Source organism: Opisthocomus hoazin, chromosome 6 (genome assembly GCF_030867145.1).
Source record: "Opisthocomus hoazin isolate bOpiHoa1 chromosome 6, bOpiHoa1.hap1, whole genome shotgun sequence".
In the NCBI taxonomy this organism is placed as follows: domain Eukaryota; kingdom Metazoa; phylum Chordata; class Aves; order Opisthocomiformes; family Opisthocomidae; genus Opisthocomus; species Opisthocomus hoazin.
In genome coordinates, this window is record NC_134419.1 from 13,238,006 (window position 1) to 13,262,074 (window position 24,069).

The 24,069-nt window shown below is 49.0% G+C and overlaps 1 protein-coding gene across 7 annotated transcripts in view; it reads right to left on the reverse strand.

Moving 5' to 3' along the window:
- Nucleotides 1-24,069, reverse strand: part of SZT2 (SZT2 subunit of KICSTOR complex) — a 62,743-nt gene that overhangs the window by 32,701 nt on the left and 5,973 nt on the right. For 3 of the 7 annotated variants that reach the window (XM_075424703.1, XM_075424702.1, XM_075424699.1), the window contains exons 6-27: nt 23,869-24,028; nt 23,290-23,396; nt 22,897-23,107; nt 21,506-21,676; nt 15,575-15,806; nt 14,770-14,899; nt 12,085-12,227; nt 11,279-11,431; nt 10,816-10,930; nt 7,860-8,065; nt 7,282-7,506; nt 6,779-6,857; nt 6,315-6,412; nt 5,885-6,053; nt 5,285-5,399; nt 3,742-3,855; nt 3,044-3,241; nt 2,812-2,924; nt 2,174-2,315; nt 1,466-1,630; nt 585-789; nt 255-367 (exon numbers count right to left, since the gene is read on the reverse strand). In XM_075424703.1, coding sequence (XP_075280818.1) covers nt 255-367; nt 585-789; nt 1,466-1,630; nt 2,174-2,315; nt 2,812-2,924; nt 3,044-3,241; nt 3,742-3,855; nt 5,285-5,399; nt 5,885-6,053; nt 6,315-6,412; nt 6,779-6,857; nt 7,282-7,506; nt 7,860-8,065; nt 10,816-10,930; nt 11,279-11,431; nt 12,085-12,227; nt 14,770-14,899; nt 15,575-15,806; nt 21,506-21,676; nt 22,897-23,107; nt 23,290-23,396; nt 23,869-24,028 — 3,364 coding nt within the window. Of the gene's footprint in view, nt 1-254; nt 368-584; nt 790-1,465; nt 1,631-2,173; nt 2,316-2,811; nt 2,925-3,043; nt 3,245-3,741; nt 3,856-5,284; nt 5,400-5,884; nt 6,054-6,314; nt 6,413-6,778; nt 6,858-7,281; nt 7,507-7,859; nt 8,066-10,815; nt 10,931-11,278; nt 11,432-12,084; nt 12,228-14,769; nt 14,900-15,574; nt 15,807-21,505; nt 21,677-22,896; nt 23,108-23,289; nt 23,397-23,868; nt 24,029-24,069 lie in introns of those variants that run through there. The other 4 variants (XM_075424700.1, XM_075424698.1, XM_075424697.1 and 1 more) reach the window with 2 other exon arrangements.

Below are 24,069 nucleotides of genomic sequence, written 5' to 3' on the forward strand. Positions count from 1 at the left end.
AAAAAAAAAAAAAATCAAAGAACGGCCCCCTCCCCCAGGCAGCACTCCACAGATTCAGGAACAGCCTACGTAAGGCCCGTGGGGAATGCGCAGAGGCATCTTTAAATCCCTCCTAGTGGGAGATCAGTCCCACAGCTCCTCCCTTTGCTCAGCGTAAGATCACAAGAAAAATGAGACATTGCTTTCTTAAAAGAAGATCCAAGGTCCAGCCCCAGCCCCCACCCTGCCTCAGCTCCCACTGTCCCACTCCTCACCTTTCACATAGCACTGGTGGGAGTGCTCCTGCAGCAGCGTGCAGTAACTCACCAACTCCTTATGCTTGTGGTCTAGCCAAGCAGCAGTAGGAGGACGTTCCAGAGACTGGGATCTGGAAAAAAGGAACCACAGCCCTCAGCACCAATGAAGCACATTTTACACTCTAAATGGCTCTGGCGCCAGTAAAGAAGGGCCCTAGGGCGTGCACAGGCAGTGGCTACTATGAGGCAGAGAGGCCAGGTCAAGAGAATAAGGCAGGGCTAGAGCCAGCCCCTCGTCAAGGAAGTTCCTCTATTTCCTGTCTAGGAATCACGCATGGTTGGTATTACCTGAAAAAGATATCCCGGGGAGGACGGTGTGCCCGTGGGCTGACCAGCTGCTCTCGTAACAGCTCCAAAGAGCAGCTGTAGATGTAAATGGGACAGCGAAACCGGCGGCACTCGCCCAGCTCAGACTGCGAGTTCTGGCGACAGAAGGAGATACGTACATCTCTCCGCGAGGGGCCACCCTGTTCTCCGGGGTCACGGCTCACTTCTGCAAAAGAAACAGTCCTGAGATAAAGGCCTTCGATGGGCTCCTCAGTCCTGGTCTGAAAGGTCACAGCCCTCAGAGCATCATCCGCAGGCAGGTATTGGTTTTACAAGCCGCTCACCACGCAGACCCCAGCAGCCAATCTCCTCACCCAGCACCCAATCAGTCAGCCCAGAGCTTTGGCCATCCTGATCCCCTTCTCACGCAGCTGTAACTGTTCACCATCACTTCCTGCAGCAGCACTACCTGCTGTCCCCATTGCAGGCCTGGCTGACTGCAGCAGGGGCTTTGCAACCAATTCCCACGTACCTCAAGGCACTACCTGTGCCCTTCTCCCTAAGACAACGTGTTGCTGGTAGTGCCAGTCTGGATCGCAGCACAAGACTCACCAACTTTCCAGTGCAGCCCAGTACTGCCATTCCTAGCAGCCTCCATCTACCTGCAACCTCCTTGCCCACAGGGAGCCACCCTTGCACCATGGGCACTCAGCTCTCTTTACACTCCCACACCCACCCATGAACATCACAAAAGCTGGCTGAGGCTTCGCTGTGCCCCTTGTCCCCACCCTGACTGCCAGGCAGAAGTTCTTCCTCCTACTTCAATCTGCCCAACAGTGTGCTAATGAATAGCAAGGATATTGCCCTAATACTTTAGCAAAGTGCTGTCCTGAGGGCAGTACCGTGGGCTGGTGTTACGCTGAGGGTAGGTAATGGCACTGCAGCATCTCTTTCTTCACCTTCAGCCCTGACTTGCTCTGCACAGACAGGTCCCAAGGTATCCTCTCCAGATCGACTCTCATCTTTTGGAGTTTTGTCCAAACCACAAGCCATCAGCTTCTGCACATCTGGAAGAAAACAAAATAAAATCACCCTCTGTCCAGTGAGAACAGTTTAACTCTTCCATCTACATTTCCAAGAAGGCAGATGTCCCTGCTACCTCTTTGTGTGCAGGAGCAACTCCAAAAAGTGCCTCCAGCCGAGCCTAGCAGCCTTCACCAGCAGCTCAGCGGATGCTGGACCAGTGCCAATGCCCAGAAGCACAGACTCTCACAGACCATTCCATTAGCAGTATCCTTGCTTCATTCATAAACAACCTCAAGGGCTCTACTAGGAAAACGGTCCAATGGTTGAAGCCAACAAATGGCTCAAAGCCACAACCCCTGCCTGAAAGCAGTATGTAGACAACACCATGTCCAAGGAGAGAAGACCAAGACATTCATCACTTTGCACTGCTCTATTCCTGGCCACATGGTGCAAAAAGACTGGGTCTAGACTCTGGTCTTCGATTTTCTCTCCATCCTAGCAGAGTCAATTCGGCTTTCGCTGTTTTCTTGAGGAGGTGCTTAGGACAGCTGCCTCCTCTCCATCCCCACAACAGGCGGCCTCACCTGAGAAGGTGGCTGGCAGGAAGGTCAGGAACACATGTTGTGGGTTGACCAGCTTGGCATAGCATCGCCACTGTGGGGGAAAGGGCCTCGTGGTGTCACTCAGGGTCACATCATCCTCAGGCAGCTCTGTGTTGCCGAGGCTCTGATGAAAGAGCAGAAGATGGTTAAGCTCTCAGCACATGGCATAGGACTACCCTGAGGCAGGCAGCAACCACATACAGCAAGTTCCTCCAGGACTGCTGTTCAGCACAGTGCTGAACTCACCCTGGCCAGCCCCTGCACCATTCTCAGGGCAGCCTGGCTCCAGGAAACACAGCACAGTCAGGAGATGCTTAGCCAGCTTTGCTGGGGCTGGTTCTAACCTCTAGGCAGTGATTGCCCACAATTTCCGAGCAATCTGCAGCACAGCGTCAGCACTGCTGTAACAGGCTAGGCCCACGGCGAGTGCAACTTCCCATCCACCTACCAGATTTCTGCTTGACTTCAACCACAGGCTACAGCTTAAACTGCTGCCAAGTGTGGAGAAAACACCAGCCTTTCAATCTGTTCTCAATCCTTCTACTAACTCTCCTGCTCCTCAACAGCTGCCGCCTTGCCTTCAGAGGGGGCTCAGGAGCAGGACAGAAGCATAGCAGTACCTGCAGAGTACTTGTGGAGCCAGTCATATCCCTGGTGCCATTGCTGCCAACAAGGTGATAGGATGCAGAAGCATCCTGCTGCTCCAGGGTCCCAGAGGCTTTCAGGGTTTCTTCTGAAATGGAACACAGAGAAACCAACCTAAGAAACACCAGCTGAGGAAGAGACTTGAAAGTCAGGCTCCTGAAACACCCCAGCTGCCAGCGTCACTGCTGCCACATTCCTGGCCCTTACCTCTGATCACAGGGAGTGTGAAGGGGGGTTGATGCCCATCACGATCCCGTTGCAGAACCTGCTCCATGAAAACCACATGATCAGCATCAGCCATGGGAATCTCGCGGTCACTGAGGTCATGCTGCAGGCAGCCATGGAAGAGGTTTAGTAGCATTTCATTGGGCACAAACGAAGAGTCCTTGGTCACCTCCTCATTCTCTGCTCCAAAACAGAACCATGGCAGCTTCAGAGACAGCATCTCCACAGCCACCACCTGCCCAGGCCCCCAGGAGACAACCCTTTGCAAAGTGACACTTCCACACAGCTAGGAGTTTGCCCCAGCACCCCTGCAAGGCTGACTCGGAGGGTGTTGAGAAGCCCGCGAGTTCCAGCATCATCAGCTACCCTGCACTGACTCACCCTGATACCGTAATTGTTCTGGAGATGTTTGGGGCTAAAGACAAGAAACCACCACCACAGAGCAACAGCCTAGGTTTAACGTTTTCAAAAGCAACTCTTTCAAAACTATCTTCCCAAGAAAGACAGCAATATATCTGGACAGCCCTGGGGCTGCAGAGATGGGAAGAACAGCGCTGAGCTATTGAAAGAGGCATGGCAGCCCTCACACACCTGCTGCCCAGGGAGACAAGCACACAGAGCGGGGTGCCCATAGCCATGGCAGGAGGACAAGAGGAGGCAGGTGGTGAAGATGCACTTACCTCTTGTCAGCATTAGGAAGAACATTTCAACTTGCTGACACCTGGGCAACAGCTTCATGAGGTTGAACTGGAATGGGATCTCATGCACACGAAAACCAGCCCCCATGTCTGGATCTGCAACAAGAATTGGGAATGTAACAAGCCTGTGGGCATCACACAGCCCTGCCTCCCAGGCCACCACCGCAGGCATGGTGCCAGCCCTAAACACAGTGCAGGTAGCACAAATGAAGATACACAACAACACTGCCCCAACTCCTCTGCTTAGGAGGGCAGAGGGATACAAAGCATGAATGTGGGGAAAGGGCAAAGCCTGCTGGAGGCTGCAGCAGGTTGTGAGCTACCTACAGAGAGGTACCTCACTGTAAGAGTCCCCTGGGCTTATTGCCACCTTCATACAAGTAAGGATGGAGAACCAACACGAGGCCTTACACAGCTCAGGCTGCCAGGGGACAAAAACTGTACATCACTGTTACAGGTAACACCGCTGGAGAGCAACGACCATGCTGGGAGCCAGAGGCAGCCTGAATTACCGGCATAGTCAGGGTCAAGGACCCTTCTGCTCTTGGGAGAGGTCTCCCATCTGGCAGGCTCTGCACATCCCCACGGGTGTTTCCTGTCCTCTTCCTCAGGAAGGAGTTTTTGCTCTCTAGGCCCTGAGCTTTCCTGGCCCTCTCCTCCTCCCACAGGGCCAGTGATATGATACAACAGGGTTCCCTCAAGTCCTGCCCTCAGCCTTTGGCATGATCCCAGCTCCCTCAAACCCACCAATATCTGCTGTGTTATTCACTGCAAGGCAAGCAAACAAAAGATCTAGGACGGGGTGAACTAGTGAGAAGAAACCAAAAATAGTGAGGTTCTGGAACAGATTGCCTGACAAGGGTGAACCCCCCAAAATACTACTGGAGTTCTCGAAGAACTACGTTAATAATGTTAGACCACATACACAATCCTATCCTGAAGGAAGAGGACAGACCAGACCTCCTACGGTCCCCTTCCCTACCTTTCTGGGCTAAGGGAGCATGCACAGATTGTCCAGAGATGAACAGGACCACCAGAAAGCAAGCGTCTCACAAACTGCTCTGGAAACTGCATCTTGTAGCTGAGAACAGAGGAGCTCTTCCTTCACATCATTTACAACTTCTGTACGACCACCTGCCCAGGCACACCCTGCCCATCACTATATAGGTGAACTCAGCTTTCATCTGCTCCAGAAGCCAGCCCATTCCCACAGAATTACAAAATAGTAGACGTTGGAAGTGACCTCTGCAGGCCATCTGGTCCAACCCCCTGCTCAAGCAGGGTCACCTAGTCACCTCTCCAGCCTAGGCAGAAAGCCTCAGTGCTTTTATGGCCTTCCCAGGATGAAGCCATTTCAGTGGCAGCTTAGCGAAATTGCAAAGTGACCCATAGTCATCAAAGTCTACAAAGTCACTGTTGAAATACCTGTTCCACCTTCCAGAAACCTCTAACGAGCCTTGAGACATTCAGGGCCTAGCTGCCTCTTGCTCCATCAAACCTGCTAGGACCTATAGGCTGTACTCACCTTCAGTAGCTTTGCTGTCTGAAGGAGGGCAGACCCAGTCCTTGTTCTGGCACAGCTGGCTGATGTACTCGAAGGTCAGCACGGTGGCAATGCAGGCAAGGTCCCGGGGATAGAGCTGCAATAAGCAGTCAAGGCTCAGCTGCATGCAGCAGAATTATTACCCCAAAATGCAGGAGAAAACAGTCAAAAAGCAAGGAGAGGAAACACCCATAATCTCGTCCCCTGACTTGCCCTATTCTCACTCCTTGCTCCCTCCTTCTCCAGAGCCCTTTAGCCTCTTTTTGCCATGTTCAGAAGATGCATTGGCAGTACTGCCTGCAAACCCTACTCTGGTCCAGCTCACTCCCCTCTAGTGGCATAGCTCTTGACAAAGTAATTTGTATTTTCCCACCTACCCCGGAGCAGCATTGCATCCACTGCCTTGTGATCCAGAAACCTTTTCCGTCTAGTAGCTCAGTTCCTCTTTTAGAAATCTCAGGCTCTTTTGTTAACAGCATTCCCATCTCTTCTGGCCCTCAACCTGCAGTGTTGTGATGCACTTGCAATAAACCCTTCTCCCTCCACAGAAAAGCCCATGCCCCTACCCCTGCAGGGACTCACCGCTTTAGGTATTTTCTGGTAGGACAAGCCATGGAGGTGCTTCCAATTGTCAGCTGTACTGTGGACATGGCCGCTCTGTGGCTCTACCCAGCACTCAGTGACCAGGTTCAGTTCTGTGTCCACCTCAATGGCCTCTACCTCCGTATCATTGTCATCATCTGTGGAAAAGCTGGAGGAAAAACATAAGGCAAGTCCTGCAAGATGGCACAGAGGCAGTAGCCCACCACAGTTCCTCTCAGAGCTGTGAAAGGAGCCACACAAACCCTAGGTTTGCAGGAAAAGCCCCATTCAACTGGTGAGCAATCCGTGACAGTCAGTTGTCTATGCTAGGTGATGGGGGACTCCCTCCTCCCCACACTGCCCACAAAGGGCAAGACTGGAGCTATGACCCCGCTGCCACCCCTCCCTGGGAGCAGGACGGCAGCCTCACCTGTCCTTGGTGGAGGTGGAGTGGGGCGGGAAGAGGATGTACTGGACGACACAGGTGTGCTTCTCCCTGCCGCTGCTGTTCTCACTGGAGTTGTCAATCTGGAGGGGAGACACTGCATGAGCCTGGCCAGCAGCAACAGCCCACACTTACCTCAGTGCCCCTGTACACAACACAGCCCCACCACCCAGCTCCACTAGCAGAGGTGGAAAGAGCGAGGCTGGTCCCAGCCCTAAGAACTCCTCCAGCATAGCATGTCCCTACAAGCAAAGCAGCTCTCTAACTGCAGATGAAGTCAGGAAAATGCCCAGCCCGCAAGCTGCTTTACTTCAGGGGAGGAGGCAGGTCTCCCTGTACATGTCAAGGGCATGTGGTAGAAGCAGATGGGAAATCCCACCACAGGAAGGTGAATCCACCTCAGAAGAAGCAATGAAGGACTGAGTCCACACTGCAGCACCCAGGCTCACCTGTATGGGCAGCTCCAGCACCATGTTGATAATTCCATCCCCACTGGATGCAAAATGGAAACCCTCTGACAGACGGACTCTGGCAACAGAGAGGCAGTCAGACATGGAGGACTTCTCTACCCAAACTGCAAGCCTTCAATACAAGGATGCCTGTACCCTTCACCCCACAACACCTTCCTTCTCAGGAGAGGGAGCTACACACAGAGAATAGGGAGATGTGACACTTTGCACAGGACAGCCTGTGTGAAGATCAGTATACTCCTGGCACAGTAACACCTCTTGCCATTTTGTATGTTTTTCAGGACTCTCCTTTTCCCGAGCTGCAAGTGCAGAACTGGGTAAGCAGCACTGGCCCAAGTAGCTTTAGAAGCTGTGTACAGGATCAAAACCCTCTGCACAGCAGCTTCAACTGTTACCTATAATCAGGCCTCAGATCCACCCTGCTTTCTCTGCATCCCTAGGACTAGCTGTAGAAAGCACCCTGGTTCAGATGTGCAACTTACTCTGTGAGCGTGGAAAGGAGCTGGGCTACAGCAGTGATGGGCACAGCCGGTGCCAGCCCCGACTGGACGCTCCAGATCCAGCGGTGGTGATAGAAGTATCGGGACAGCGAGGCCAGGGTGGAAGAGGCAGTACGGTTGGCCACCATAGTGAGGGGGCCGGACACCGGGGGATGCTCCAGGTTGAGAATGAAGGGGGCTCGATAGTCAGAAGGCAGCTTCTCATACCTAGGAGAGGGCAGAAGTGTGGCTTGCTGAGGTGGAAAGAATGGTCTGCTCGGGGCTGCAGCTGTCTGGATTCACAGCCCACTTGCTGGGCCTGGGGCAGAGACCCCCAGCAGCAGAACATGGTTAGCCCAGCACAGGATCCTGTTCAGACAGCAGTAACTAAATTTACGTCTGCATCATATCAGTTAGGAGACTATGGCTGCCATTCCCAGCCACGCAACCCGAACCCACCCCAACAAGCAGCAGCCTCACAGCACACCCCTCCTGCAGCTGGCAGCACATCCACAGACCCTCCTCTCTCCAACCTCCCAGGGCAAAGAGGCTGTGCTGATAGCCCGGATCTCCATCACTACCTGATGAGCAGCTTCTCCAAGGGTTTGTGCAGCACAACGAGGCATGGTCTGTCTGAGAGTGCTGACTGGGCCCCAGCTACAGGTGGAGACTTGGAGGGAGAACTACTGCCAAACATTTTCCTTTTTGCTTTTGGAGTTGCCTCCTTGCTCTGGACCCTGTGGGGAAAGCGCAGCTGCAAGATTCGGTCCCGCAACTCCTCCACTATCTGTTATGGCAAAAGCAAAAGGTAAACATGACCACCTTTGTCTGGAGACATAAGCTACTCAAAAGAAGCTTTCATAACAAGAGCCTGACTAAAAAGAATAGAATACTCCTTGAATATACAGACAAATAGGAGTTGAAGGTCATTTTACTTCTGAGGCTCTAGCAAGATCAAGATCAAAATGACACAAGGCCCTTAGGTCCACATTTTAACAATTACAAATATTTAAAGCAAAATAAAGGTCAAAAAAATGTCAAAAGATGATTTCAAGGCTGAACAAATCGCCTTCCATAACTCTGATGAAAAACAAATTAATTGCATGCCAGCTCCTCCACAGAAGGAGTCTGAGTACCCACCCTCATTCCTCCCCTCCTCCTCTCCTCCGCAGCCTACAGTAAACGTAAACTAGTACACACAAGACAGAGCCAGACTGTTCCCACAGCTGATGTGTTCCCCCACTATCACGTTCACATCACAAAGTTTTCAAGAGCTTAGCTTATTTTTTAGGTTAATTTTTTCCAAGACACTTTCAAAACAGCTTCCTGATTGCTGTTTTTAGCTTTTAGCAGCTCTGAATATGGTTCTACCTACACCAGCATCTGATCTCCACAATGCCCCAGTGTTTTCTTTGAAATTTCCATGGTTAGGTTTCTCTTCACGATCTTCATTCAACTCCTTTTAATTTCCATTACCGTTGTGGGCAAACAGGAGAACAGCAGCTCTCCACCTCTCCCCTCAGCACTAATTACTTCAGCAACTTTCCCCATCATTATTATGTCCTTTTCAAGGAAAGCAGTGTCCCCAAACTCAGACATTAAACAGAACTCTTTTCTGCACTACAGTGCCACTTGGGTCCCCTTCATGCTTTCATACTGATAATACAGAATCACTGATGGTGTTTAAGCTCCCCAATCCAAGGTGCACTATTCTGCAGTTATCAACTGGCTTCCAGCCACCACCATGCTGCTTAGGTATCCACAAAGCACACAGGTTGAAAGGGCAGAGAAAACCAAATAGCTTTGTGCCACCTGCAGATTTTCCCAGCTCACTACCTGCTACCTACCTGCAGGTGAGCTCCCCACCCTTTGACTAGTAAAAAGATTGTGAAAACCACAAACAGCTTCTGCTTTGATGAGAACAGAGCACTTTTTCAATTTCTTTGCCTTGTTCCCTAAGACAGTTCCTGTTTTACGCCACCCCATTCCTACTCCAGTTCTACAGTTACACTCTACACGGAGTCTCACTAAAAGCCTTCTGAAAGCCAGACTGTCCCAGGTGCTTTCCTTCCCTTAAACACTGGAAATTTGAATAGCTCAACACAAAAAACCCTTCCCCTTAAACAAGGTGGGCTAAGTTCTGCTGGTGCCCTTCACACTGGCTAGTTAATCAGCCCTATGACAGGAAAAAAAAAAAGTAATAAAAAAATAAAAAATATTGTGCATGATACAATTTATGATCTACATACAGCTTCTGGTGCAATGATTTGGAGCTTGCCCAGAGCTGCAGGGTACGGTGCCTGTCCCACACCTTCTTCATGAGACAGGTATTAACTTACACCTGCCAGAGGGGACTCCTTCCTAAAACCTGTCACTTGGCATTACCAGCCCATGTGTTGGCCCAGCAATCAGGCCCAAAGCCTGGATCCTCTAAAGAAATGAAAGAGCAGATCCTCCAGAGCGCCAGAGCATTTAGTGTTACCTGGGTTCATTATCTCAGAAAGAGATGGTCCTTCCCATGTTTGCCAGCTTCTCCTCAGACTAATCTAACACTAAAGCTAAGTGTGACAAACCAAAGATATCTTCCATGAAGACAAGAGATCAAGATTTAATGATAAACCTCTTGTTTGTAACAAAAAGTTCACACAGATTAATAGCAGGACGTCTTTCTCACACTTACCTAGGAACTCTTAGACTAGTCTTAGCCATTAAAGCTGGGGAAACAGTCCACACAGAAACCCCACCTTCTGCACTCACTACGGCAGCCCATTTCTTTTGGTACTAAGATATTATTGAAAGTCTGTCTAGTAGATTTGCATCTCTTTAAAATATTTTCTGGTTATTACTTTTTTTTTTTCTCTCCCTGTACTGCTCATGCAGGACATTGTTCTCATTTTAACTCTAACTCCTCCTTGCTCAAATGCTACTATATAGATGCCCCCTCCCTGGAAGTGTTCAAGGCCAGGCTGCACGGAGCTTTGAGCAATCTGGTCTGGTGGGATGTGTCCCTGCTGATGGCAAGGGGGTTGGAACTGGATGATCTATAAGGTCCCTTCCAACCCAAACCATTCTATGGTTTTATGAATATATATACACAATTCACCACCTACTGAAGCAGATAGCCTAGGGAACATGTAGTACATCCATCACAAAGGTATTTACAGATGAGTCAGACAAGTACATGCTGTTCCTGACAGAGAGCATTGATTGTGCTTTGGTCACAAGGATAAGACTAGATAACCTTTGAGTCACATCAAGCCCCACAGTTGAATTAAGCAGTGGGAAAAATTTTCATGTGACCACTTATTCTATTGCTCTGCAAGTCTTTGGATTTAGTTCTTTCATAGACTTAACACAGAAAGCTTTGTCCAAACTGCTCCTTTCTGTTACAGTAAATTTACACCCATCTAAGCCTTAGCACAGTAGTTAGTTACTACAGGATACCTGTCCACAGGGTCACCTGTGATGTACCCACCACTTCCACACGCAGAACTTCTTGCTCTGCTCCTACCCCAGAAGCAGCCAGCCAGCTCTCACCTTGTTCCTGGCCTGTGCAGGTGTGCCAATGGGGAACCCCAGCCGGAGGACCATGCAGGGAGCTTTGGAGATGATCCGCACCACATAAAACGAGGAAGGAGTGGGATCCTCAGAGCTAGGGAGGAGGGATTAAGACAGGGCTGAGATAGCATGGACCTTGCTGCTCTGTCATGTCAGACCAAGCGGAGGCCTGCTCCACAGAGCTCAACAGCCCACACAACTTGGCAGCAACACATGTCAGTTCTAGCATGCAGAAACGCTTGATGGCTTCCCTTTCCCTCTGGGCTACGCTTGGAACACAGTGGCAGCAGTTCAGAACACACAAGGTTTCATACCCACTCGTCTTGCTCTTATCCTCTCCTCTAGACATCTGCTTCCTGCCCATCACAGCATACTGGTCTAACTGGATCTTTGGTCTGGCCATATGCCCGATTCCCCACACAGGACTGCTTCAGCCACTCACCCGTGTATCAGTTTGACATAGGAGTAGCCCTCCACCAGCACAAAGCTGCTCCAGTCCCGCAGCAAGGAGGTGAGCGCTGAGTGAGAGATGCGGCACTGGATGGTGCTGTAGCGGCCATTGTTGCCCGGCGTGTGCAGGTGCTTGGGCACAGGCCTGCAGAGTGTGGCAGAAAGTAATTTAAAAAACAGTTTTTCTTCTTCTCAGACTTTGCTACATCCATTCCAACTCATTCTCTGACGGGTACATCAGCCTTCATCCTCCACAGCAGCCAATATTCAAGCTCCTCGCCTGCCTGTGCCTGTCGGCGAGAGCCACACTCGCTGCGCGCCCAGGGGTCCTGCTCTCCACTTGGCACCGTTTCTGTCTCCCGCCATGCAACACATGGCCATTATTCACATAACTCTGCAACTAGGACCAGCCTCAGGAAAGCAATGCTTTTGGGGAAGATGTCTTCCAGCGGCAAACAAAAACATGTGGGATAGCTCCAACTGAATGGTCCACACCCCCTGCAATCAGGAAATCCAAACCCAAGAGGGATTTGAAAAACAATTTATGCTCCTGAAAACAGCCCTCCTCTTGATTATTTCCCAACCCACAGTCCCTTTCAGAGAAACGACCCTTCATCATCCATCATGTCCCACTAGCAAAACCCTTCCCTTGGCCATAGGCACCTGCATGACAGCTGCAAGTCTGCAGTGGCACTGAACTGGAATGGAGTTTCCAGTGTGTGGCTGGACAAACTGATGCCCTGCTCTCCCCAGACTGCCCACACTGTGCACATGAGCTCAGCCCTGCTGTTTACATACGTGTCATGCTCCAGAAGGAGGACTATACGATGCATGTGCAGCCACCTCTGCCAGAAGTTGGCATCCATGGAAAGGATAGGCTTCCAGTAGGAGGCAAACTGGGAATGGCTCGAGTCAGACCCACTGTGCTGCAGGGACAGCACCTGAGAAGATGACAGGGCAAAAGTCAGCAAGAAACTGTCTGGCCCAGAAAGCCAGCCGTACCCTGGGCTGCACCAAGAGAAGCGTGGGCAGCAAGTCGAGGGAGGGGATTCTGCCCCTTTACTCTGCTCTGGTGAGACCTCACCGGGAGTCCTGTGTCCAGCTCCGGAGCCCTCAGCACAGGAAAGACAAGGACCCGTTGGAGCGGGGCCAGAGGAGGCCACAAAAATAATCAAAGGGCTGGAGCAACCTCTGCTGTGAGGAAAGGCTGAGAGAGTTGGGGCTGTTCAGCCTGGAGAAGAGAAGGCTCTGGGGAGACCTTATTGTTGCCTTCCAGTACTTAAAGGGGGCTTACGAGAAAGATGGGGACAAACTTTTTAGCAGGGCCTGTTGCATCAGGACAAGGGGTAATGGTTTTAAACTAAAAGAGGGTAGATTTAGACTGGATATAAGGAAGAAATTTTCTACAATGAGGGTGGAGAAACACTGGCACAGATTGCCCAGAGAGGTGGTTGATGCCCAGCCCTGGAACCATTCAAGGTCAGGTTGGACAGGGCCCTGAGCAACCTGATGTGGTTGAAGATGTCCCTGCTCATTGCAGGGGAGTTGGACTAGACGACCTTTAAAGGTCCCTTCCAACCCAAACGATTCTACGATTCTATAGTTCTACCCAGAGAGAGCAGGAATTTCTCTAGTGGCTGAGCTGTGTAGGCCTAGCAGGCTAGCCACATCCCTGGCTTTTGGTACCTGCCTCTCAGCAGAATAACTAAGCATGTTCACATTGAAACGGCAGTACAATGTAAGCAAAAATAAATTAGGTTCCTGAAATGTCAAGTTAATTGGGAATTTAACTACTTAGCATCAAGTAAATCAACCATGGAAAAGATGGCATATGTAATGGTGTGCCCTCTGATTGAGAGGGGGATATACAGCTTGTGTCAGCAGAGCAATTAAATATTGAGATAACTCATCTGAGATTGCTCATGCAAATAGGGCACCAGCAATGGGTGGCACCGGGCAACTCTAACATGTTTGTACGGTAGCACTGTGATTCCATCAACTGTAGCAACTCTGCTGACGCAGAAATAAAGCAGTGGTTAGCCGTGAGATGGGATGCTCCGGACACACTGTGGTTTACATATCCCAACATAGTGAAAATTTACTATGCAAACCTGAAGTAGTAAAGGGCTTAAGCAATAAAACTGAAGGGATAGTTCTCTTAAAGCTCCCCTAGCTTTGATATCTACTAGTAATCTTCTACCGATGCCAAGGAGACTGCTAGCAGGGAACAGATAACACAGCAGCGCTTCTGCTCAGCGAGCTTCAATGAGTTTGAATTTTGCAGTGGAAACTATTAGCTCACATTTTGTTTAGTTTCTGCTATGCAGATGACAAGTATCTCTCTTGCACCTTCCACATGAGTGCTCAGAGCAATGAGCCTATTAAACAACTATTCAGCACATCCTATATCTTCACCTGACAGAACTGAACTACATCACCACAGCACAGGACTGCCAGCAGCAACTCCACACATATGAGGTATCCACTGAAAAAGCATGGCAAAAATAAGGGTGCCAGCCTCTCCACTGGTCTCACATCACTCCAGGAGAAGGCTTCACAGTACACTTAGGAGACTTGTTGTGGGGCTTACAGGTGTAGCTGCAGCAATAAAGACACAGGGTGATGTCTCAGAGGGGAAAAAGTACGGGATGGGATTGTGCTTACAGCCCAGAAGGCCAACCATATCCTGGGCTGCATCCCCAGCAGCGTGGGCAGCAGGTCAAGGGAGACAATTTTGCCCCTCTGCTCTGCTCTTGTGAGACCCCACCTGGACTCCCATGTCCAGCTCTAGAGCCCTCAGCACAGGAAAGACACGGACCTCTTGGAGTGGGTCCAGGGGAGGCCACAAAAATGACTGGAGGGATGAAACACTTCTGCTGTGAGGGAAGGCTGAGAGAGTTGGGGCTGTTCAGCCTGGAGAAGAGAAGGCTCTGGGGGGACATTATGGCGGCCTTCCAGTACCTGAAGGGGTCTACAAGAGAGCTGGAGGGGGACTTTTTGTAAGGGCATGTAGGGATAGGACAAGGGGTAATGGCTTCAAGCTGAAAGAAGGTAGATTTAGATTAGACATAAGAAAGAAATTTTTTACTGTGAGGGTGGTGAGGCCCTGGCACAGGTTGCCCAGAGAAGCTGTGGATGCCCTCGCCCTGGAAGTGTTCAAGGTCAGGTTGGATCGGGCTTTGGGCAACCTGGTCTGGCCAAAGGTGTCCCTGCCCATGGCAGCGGGGTTGGACTAGATGACCTTTCATGGTCCCTTGCAACCCAAACTAGTCTATAATTCTATTATTATCCTGTGATTTTGTGTTCACAGGCACTGCATTGCACCTGAACTCTGTTAACAAGCAGGACAAAGAGCAAGAGATGAAGCTTGAGAGTTGCACAAGATCTGGATTGCCTCTTAGGACTCAGCATCCTCTGGTGTGAGATAGAACAGGCAGGAGGGACAACCTGTCCCACATTAAACAGGAAAGAGAGGGAACATACCGGAGTGGTGGAGCCTGGGGGGATGTAGAAGAGGGGCACCCCATTCTTGGTGCTCTCAGGAATGGTGAAGTGTTCCGGGACCGTGTCAAAAGACTGCAGATGAACCAGCATCTGATCTGTCTGGTTGATGCTGAAAGAGAAGAGGCAGTTAGCCACATAAGCCCATGCACTGCCCCTTGCTGCCCCAGTCAGCCCAGTGCCTGCGCACACAGCGCACCCTACATATTAGGAGCCCATCTACAACAACATAGCTTTCTAGGGCAATGCTGGGATTCAACGCCTGATTGCAAAGAGCATGTTCAGGGAGTTCAAGTGTAACAGCCTAATACAGAAGGAGGATGTTTAGAGTTGAGAATGAAGTGCTAGAAAACGAATCTGCCGAACAGCAGGGAGTAACAGTCACCCTGGCCAGGAAACGGTTATAAACCAGAGGCCCTTCAGGCCTAGAGACATGAGGTGTTGCTCCTAGTGTGACCATGCAGTACAGCTGCAAGGCTGTGCCGTAAGAACACACCACCTCCATGGGATGGTAGTCAGAGTGAATGTCTGCATCACAGGATCAGGCCTCAGGGGCAGCAACAGCTTCACCATGAAAAAAATCTTACAGACTAGGTCACTGGCCAGTTCAAGTCTTTTCCTCAGCCAGACGGCAAGCCTGTCCCCAGTCATGCCTTCTCCTCAGAGCACGTTCCTTTGGGACCCCGGGTTGGGATGGTCCCCTGCATAACCCATGCCCCAGTATGCCAAGGAAGGAATTTCTTGGTTACATCGGACATTGGGAACTGCTGGGGATGGTCCAGCTCACCTCTGCAAGGTGTTCCAGAAGCGCCGGATGACTGTAGTACGGTACAGACTGGTGATAGGCTTCCTCATGGTGCAACTGATGTCATGCAAGATGTCATAGCTTCCCTCCATCGTGACCTCCACCCATGTGCTGCGCTTTGATGGGTCCAGGGGCCAGGGTGTCACAGCTAAGTACTCTATCCTCATGTTATGCTTCCAAAGCAGCACTAGTTTCACCTCCAGCTGAGATCCACCTGCATGGGAGCAGAGGAATAAGTTCAAGTGCTTGTTTGGTACACATCTGAGCTTTATCTCTGACCAAGGACTTCGGAGTACTGCGAGACTGTTTGATCGCTAGGAGGAGGACAAAGGAATCTAACAACTGTTTGCTCTAGCTGAAGTCATTCTCTCTCCTCCCCAACAGAGGGAGGCTTTGCTTAAACAGTAGCACTTGTTTGGTGAACCGTTCTTTAAATGTACATGTGGTATCTGCACTACAGAAGGCAACTGAAACTCAGAGGAAGTGCTGACATTTGCAGTGGGCTCTTCTTCACAGCCCCATCTTTGTTTCCAAGAAAACTGTTGCTTTGTGCAGATGAGCAGGGCCTTTAAGCTATAAAGTTTTCTCATCTGCACCCTGCAGAGTTAACCTATCCCGTTACAGAAACATGGACATTTGGACATGATGGGCCCAGATCATAAACAGCCTGGAAGGTGAAGCCAAATTCTTGAATTAAACTCCATGTTCTTCCTGCACAGACAGTATTTCATGCAATCTAGAACTTCAGGCATCAAAAGCTGCTCAACACATTTACCCTCTTCTCCTCCCAAAGCTAAGAAGTTAAGAATGAATATTCAAACCGTAAATTTTTTACCTTTTTCTTTAGGTGGACGATTGCATCTCTAGCAAGCTTAACACCGATACCTGACAGCAAGTCTCCCTGAGCTAGAAGAGCAGAAAATTGTCACAGACCTGCTGACTGAGCATGTGTATTTGTACCAAAACAACCCAGGGAAACACATGACTTTCTATAACAGTGCAACGCTGCTGTTTCAACTGCTCAATCATCTATTCTGATGTCCATCCTGCTCTATAGTTTGCCAGACCTGCAGCAATTGTGGGATAAGTGACTGGATGTGCTGGAAACTGTCCCAACAGGTCATTAGCCTGGATCTTACGCTTCCTGCAGAGCTGCATTTGCTGCTGTCATAGGCACATCATGCCATCCCCTTCCCAGGCTGATTACACTCCATTTTAAAACCACCTTGCTTTGTGCTTCCATGGTGCCTGCTGGGAGGCTCTCTCAGAGTACTCTTTCCCTGTCAATGTTTAGAAGAAACCTGACAGAGTACATGCCAAATTCATGCCCCGTTGTTCTTTTGATTAAATTTTTTATTCTGAGAAGCTTCATCTCCACAACATTGACAAGGAGAGTCATCTATAGGGAGAAATAGTTTAGAATACAGGAAATAGTTACCCAGTTTCAGCTGTTACTGTGCAGGTTCAACCAAACCATGGTCATCAGCCTATGACAGAATATCCATTCCCCTTAACAGTCCCAGACCTTTCTGCACCTCAAGAATTCATCTTTCCTGAACAAAGTTGATCAAAGGTGTATACTATAATTCACCTGTGGGATTACTAGGATTTTAAGGTCACTAACATTTTCCACAATCAGTACTTTGCATTACTATAAATGCCTTTGCCAGGGTTGTACCATCAGTTCTTTCCATATGAAGATTGTTTAGTTTATCAGAGAGGCTAAAGAAAAACTTATAAATTTGTCTCTCCATTTCATACTGTCACTTCACTCTTATTGCTTTAGTGCTCATCCACTGTTTTCTACACAATATTTTGGTTCTCATAACAACGGCTTTCTATTTCATCAACAGCAAACATGATAAGTAAATTCCTACATTTTTTGCCTAGATCATTAATGAAAATATTTCCTGCTTCCACGTGTGTTTCCACTAGTCATCCTGGCTTCACTCCTACGATCCAACACAAGCAAAACTAAAAACACAGGCAAAATATTTGCTTAGTTTGAAGTCATACCTACATGAACCTTCAGCTTGTTCTTACTGCAAAGCGATCTATTTCTGATTCTTGACTTTATAGCTAATAAAAACTGTTGTTGTTTTGATTTCTTTCATAAAGTCCACCTCTAGTTTTTACAAAACTCACTTTGTCTTCCCAGTTCCTGACACCGAGAACAGCCATTCTAACTGGCCAGCTTGTGCCCAGCCATTTTCATTTGAAAAATGTCCTCCAGGCTCTCCTCAACACACAGCAACACAAAACGGTCAGTGATAATTTTTTTTTGTTACAGAGGGCAATCCTCTTACATTGTCCCAGAAAGAAGTAGGAGAGGAGCCGAGCTCCATCACACCCCATGGCCCCACGGCTTCTCAGACACAGCTTCTCTCCCCTCCCTATCTTCCAACCCTCCCCCTTTCGCAAGCAATTCTGCATTCCTAACTAACCATAGTAGCCTTCTAAACGCCTAAATATCTAAAATCAAATAGTGAGGGTAACCAGAGCACTTATAAATATCACAAACAACATCTCCAGGCAACTCTGAGTACAAAGCTAGCTATTTATTCTATTTTGCCTTTGGCAAAGTGAAGCAGAAAAGCGACAGTATCAAGGTCCACAACTGCACTCTTTCCTCTTGCTTCACAGCCAGCTGGCTCCTTAACAGCATTTAGTTTGCAAGTTTTGGCAAAAGCTTTCGGCAATCCAAGTTAATTAACTGTTCTTTGTTATACACTTCTCTACAGAATGGCCCAGAGAGGCTCAATTAACCAAACATGCTTTTCCTTAGCAGAGGCAGTACTGAACGTCTAAATGTCTTGATCTTTTGTAAATTCTACATTAAGATGTTAGTTCAACAATTTTTCTGATCACAGCCAGCAACTCCCCAGAGTGTTTAGCCTTTCCAAAGTATAAGTAACATTATCTACTACTATTCAGATGGCTGGCGTAGAAACACACACTGTATTTTTGATAGCTCAGACACTTCATTTTTAAATTCTTTCTAAAAAAACTTCATCAAAATACATAGCAGGTATTTCTGGGTCAGGAAGCCCTTGAGCTGCAAACAGCTAGACAGTGCTCAAAGGGAAGAAGTAAGGGAAGGAGAAAGAAGATATTGTTCATGTTTACCCTATTCTTACTGCTCCCTGTGCACCTGCCCATAGCTATTCACTACAGAAGGTAACTCTGATCCAGTGCAGCTGCTCTTCTGCTCTCTGCTCTTGTAAAAACGGAAGACCAATCCATTTAGCATTCCAAGGGCTAAAAGATGGCAGGAAGATACCAGAGGAAAGTGCAGGGAGCACAGTGAACTTGTGGCGGTGTTTCTGATACATTCTTCCAGAGTCCAGAATTTGCTGCTTCATGATATCCCAAGCCAGAGGTGCTAGCTACACCTTTGTGCAAAAAGGTACAACGTCAATTTGTCTGATTGCTTTCTGAATGACTCATACCTGCTACCTCTTCCAGCACGTCTATATACGACTTCACAGTCATAAGAGCACTTCATCATTGCTGTCAGATTTAAGAAAGGCTCTTTCTCCAGTGTCGTCCAAGCTGTAAGTGAACTGGTGCACAGAAGGATAAAAGACGCAATACTAAGCACAGCTTGGACAGGAACTGCCTTGTCAGACTGTTTCGTAGACATTTCTAGACAAGGAGAGTGCAATGGACCTAATCTACCTGGACTTAAGGAAAGTACCTCATGCCACACATACAGGAGATCAGTGAAAGCCACCTGCAGACATTACTAGCAGAGCTGCCTCAATAGGAAACCTCAGCAGATTGTTACTTTTAATAGAAAACACCTGAAACAAGAAATTAGGGATATTCCCGGAAGACCAACTTTAGAAATTATCCCACCTAATATGATTGTTATCACCCTTCCCAAATAAAGCTGGTTTAAATCCATTCAGTTTGTAAGAAGCATCAAGTCAAAAGAGCTGCCATTCCCAGGCATCACACAGGAATAGCGCGCTGAACTGAGACGAACTTTGGAGTACTATTATGTGAAGAACAACGCATTTAGGGACTACTAAACAAACAAAAAACAATAAAACACCTCTAAGGACTCATCAGCTGGAAGCAAAGGTGCATGAAACACACAGGGATTTCTGCACTAACAATGCAGCACAACCAAGGAGAAAGCTCATGTGATTCCTGGTCTATCAGATCTGATATTTTACTTCAGAAGCAGGGAAGTATTAGCACTACTGAACAAGGCTCCGATAAAACCACGTTTACAAGACTCTTATCAACTGTTTCAAGAAATATGAGACCAAACCCTGAAAAGGGAACAACCGAGAGGAAAAAAAAAGTGCTATTAAGATAAATAAACAGAACAGAAAGCCTGCCCTACAAAAGGAGGTTAAACATTGGCTTGCTGAACTTGCCAAAAGGAAAGTTACAAGGAGAAAGGCATTGATCTTAAACACATTTGTGCAATGCCAGAGAATGAGGATAAACTTAATTAAGGATAATAAAGTCACACAGGTCTAATTTGGTCTGAGTGAGTTTAGAAAAGAAGACACAGAAAGAGCAACAAAGGCCTGCGACAATCTTCCAATCAGAGCAGTGGCACAAGATATTTACATGGTTTAAGGCAGACCACAGTAAATTAATAGAAAACATCATACTGTAAGTTTGGAATGATTTTGGAGTTGTATCAGACTTTGATTTTCTGATAGAAAACATACTCTGTGTACTAACAGCACAAAAAGAATAGTGAAGAAACTGGATCATCACGTGTTGTACATGTTTATGCTGTGTTTTAAGGGTGGCTGTCAAGAGGATGGGGCCAGACTCTTTCCAGCGGTGCCCAGCGACAGGACAAGGGGCAATGGGCACAAACTAAAGCATAGGAAGTTCCAGCTGAACACGAGGAAGAACTTCTTCACTCTGAGGGTGACGGAGCACTGGAACAGGCTGCCAGAGGGGTTGTGGAGTCTCCTTCTCTAGAGATATTCAAGACCCACCTGGACAAGGTCCTGTGCAGCCTGCTCTAGGTGAACCTCCTTTAGCAAGGGGGTTGGACCAGATGATCTCCTGAGATCCCTTCCAACCACTACCATTCTGTGATTCTGTTTAAAGAATCCCACCCTTCACACTTTCTGCTGGTCGTTGCAAAGGTCAAGAATAATTTCTTCTCTTGCTTGCAATTCATAACTTGCATCTGGATTTTCTCATATCCCCTGTCCCCTTCAGTCAAAGCACTAGCCACTAGTCACAGCTGGAGATGGAAAGTCAGGCAGGGTTTACCGGCACTCCTTGGGATACTCATACCCCTCAAGGTCCCTAGTCAGTGGCGAGTTCTCACAGTCCAGCTGCCATAATCTCTAGCAAGTCAGATGAGAGAACAAGACCACTGGATGGGTTTATGTTCTCGTAGTATTGGTCATGGTCCTGACTGATCTGGCATTTTCACCTGACAGTATCCTTGTTTCCCCCAATTTCTTCCTTTGGAAGACTGTAGTTTGGAGGCATTAAATCTGTTGTACCTGAAGGCTTAACTTCGTGTTTGTATTTTGGAGTGCATTTACCAAAGGACAAGAAAAGGGACAAAAAAATGAGAAATACAGAGGAAATTCCAGAAAACTGCAAAACTCCAAGTTCTGTCAGTAGTTTCCCTGCAATTGCAGGGACTCGTTTCCAAGATACAGAGGGTCATCGCCTGTCTGTCCCTCCCCAGGCACTTCTAGCCACAGAGGATGAACCTGGCAAGTGCAAAACTGCACAAAAATGCTGGGCAGTCCTGCATCAGGCAATTGTTCAGGAAAACAGACTTCAGAGTTCAGAGCAAATAGCTCCTTCCTCCACAGTACCAGCCACTCTGCTGAGATGGCAGACCCTTCACTTCCCTCTAAACAGTTGAGAACAGGGTCACAGCTGAGCCTCCAGCCCCCAGCGCAGCGCAGTCACCTTTTGTGATGTTGACCTCACGGATGCTGTAGCCCTCGCGCAGCCGGACTGAGACAATGCTCACGAGGTCAGCATGCACCTCCTTCTCAGTGTGCTTCTTCCTCCTCATCGCCAGAGCAGGGTTGCTGCTTGCAGAGACCAGGTGCTCATTGAACAGTCTGTGCTGGGACACTGCAAACGGCAGAGATGGGGCTTGTGAGGAAGTCCCCTGCTCCTCATCCCACAGCGACAGCCCTCCCAAAGTGCTTTACAGCAGCTGCCAGGAACACTCTCAAGCCTGAGGAACAGCACATCCTTCAGGCACCACTCACACCCACTCCTGATTCTGCAATGCAGCAAACAGGTCCACCAGTGTGGCCAAGAGGCCTGGGAGAGAGGCAGAGCAGGGTGCCAGGCCCTGCTTCCTCTGGGACAGCCTTTGTGACAAGGCACGTGTTGGAGCTCCACATTCAGCCCAGACAGGCACAAACTGCACAGCTCTTGCAACAACCACGCAGCAAGCTTTTGGGCTTTATCCCTTTCCCCGGAAAACCCTGAATTCCCAGGTGCCTTATAAGAGGTATCAGAATGTGGAAGCCTTGAGTTTAAACTACTAACACCTGATCTTTTCAAGATTCAACATTTCCAAGTCCCAGGCCAGCTCTCTTCAAACCTGTCACTGTACGTGGCACCTGCTGCCAAGTTACAGAAAGAGCAGATGGCACCAGCACATCGCCTGGGCACGAAAGGGTGTTTCCACGTTTTACTGGTAACTAATCTCTCCTGGCATACTCTCAGTGACCAACATTCACAAAATCAGAACAACCAAGAGTGGCATTTGGGATGGTTCTCAGAGGTCTAGTTTTTTAATCCAAATTGCCATCTGCAAGCCCCATTAGGACAAGCTCTCCAGAATGTCCCCATCTGTGAGCTAGTGAGTGTTCAGGAAAGCTCGGACGAGAGGGTCTCGCCCCAGCCCAAGTTCCAACACAGCAGGCCTAACTGCAGTTTGCCAAGTGAAGCCCACAGAAAGGGGAACGGTGCAAGACGGGACATTAGTTTTCCCTGATCCATCCAATTCCTGGAACCAGGAGGGGAGCCACAGATGAGGGTGCATGGCCCAACAGCACCCAGAGCCTACAAGCGGCATGGAGCTCTGCGGGATCCAAGATATGGAACACCCTCAGGGCCCTCCTTCTTACACAGGCACAAGCACGCAACGCTGCCGTAAGAGGGGGCAGCGCTCTTGCCAAAGCACACAGACTGCTGCCTTTTCCTCGCCTCCACAATACTCAGGATAGCCCGGAGGGGACAACGGAGAGTACCCACATAACCAAGCCTGGGGCTGTCACCCCAAAGAGAGGTGCTGTAAGACATCCATCTGCTGGAAGCAGGACATGCACACTCCTCACCACAGTAGTATTCTGGATTCAGGGACTCCCCAGTACGCAGAAAGGAGTATAGCAGAAATGCCTTGTGATACACATTCAGATCCAGGCTCAGGGGATCCAGCTCCGGGCACGTGGAGAGGTAAGCACCAAAAGTGGCCATGGCGATGAATTTCATCAGTTCCACATTGGGAACGTGGCCAAAGCTGCAATCGTATGAGTAGACACCGCCCACCTACAGGATGGATTAAGAAGATTCTGAGAGAGTACAGCACTGCTGAGGACAAGGTAGAGAACTAGTAAAGGCCTTGGACAGGCAGAGGATTCCTCTCTGGAGGTGAACATTAGTGACAGCAACTTGCTTCCTTCCTTCTCGCAGGCAGCTGCCCGCACCCTCGCTGCTAACAGCAGACATACCTGTACAAAGGAGCAGGCCACAGTGCCACTGCGGAGCTGATTGAGCAAAGTCTCACACACAGCCACATCGGGGACACTAGTCACGCCATCCGTAATTATTATGATACCTGTAAAGAAGGCAGTATCTTAGTGCATTCTCCATCTCAAACAGATAGCATTCTCCAGCTATATCCATTAGGGATAAAATTTAGGCTGGCAAAAGTAGAAAGGAAAGTCCTGAGTTGGTTTATAGCTTCCAAGGTGTTCTGGAGATGGCAAACTTCCCTACTAGGTACAGCAAAGCCCTCAGGCTGGGAACAGCTCTGCACACCCTGGGCTGTTCTGAGCAACAGTCATGGTTGTGCTTCCTCACAGACTCCCTAATGCTGACACGTGGAACATGGTGCAGTTCCTCCCTCCTCCCCTTCCCACCACCACCATTTGCCCACAGAGTGCAGAGCAAAAGCTGCTGTTGAAATTTCATCCCTAACAGAAGGATCCACACAGCAGCCCTTAGAAAACTAATCTCAGCCCAAGGCAGGATGAATACAACCCTTCACAACCAACTGGGCAACCCTCAGCACAGACGATGAAGCCAACCTGCGCTGGAGTTGGAGGGCAGCAGCTGCAGTGCTAGGATGCCCTGCCGGACCATGCTGACAAGGCCAACATCAGCAGTGACAACAGACACGCTGGGCTTCCTCCCAGATGGCTCCTGCACGTCACCAGGGCTCTCTTGGCTCAGGGGTGACAAATCCACCTGGAAAAGTGAAAAACAAAACAAGAAGAACCACATGACCC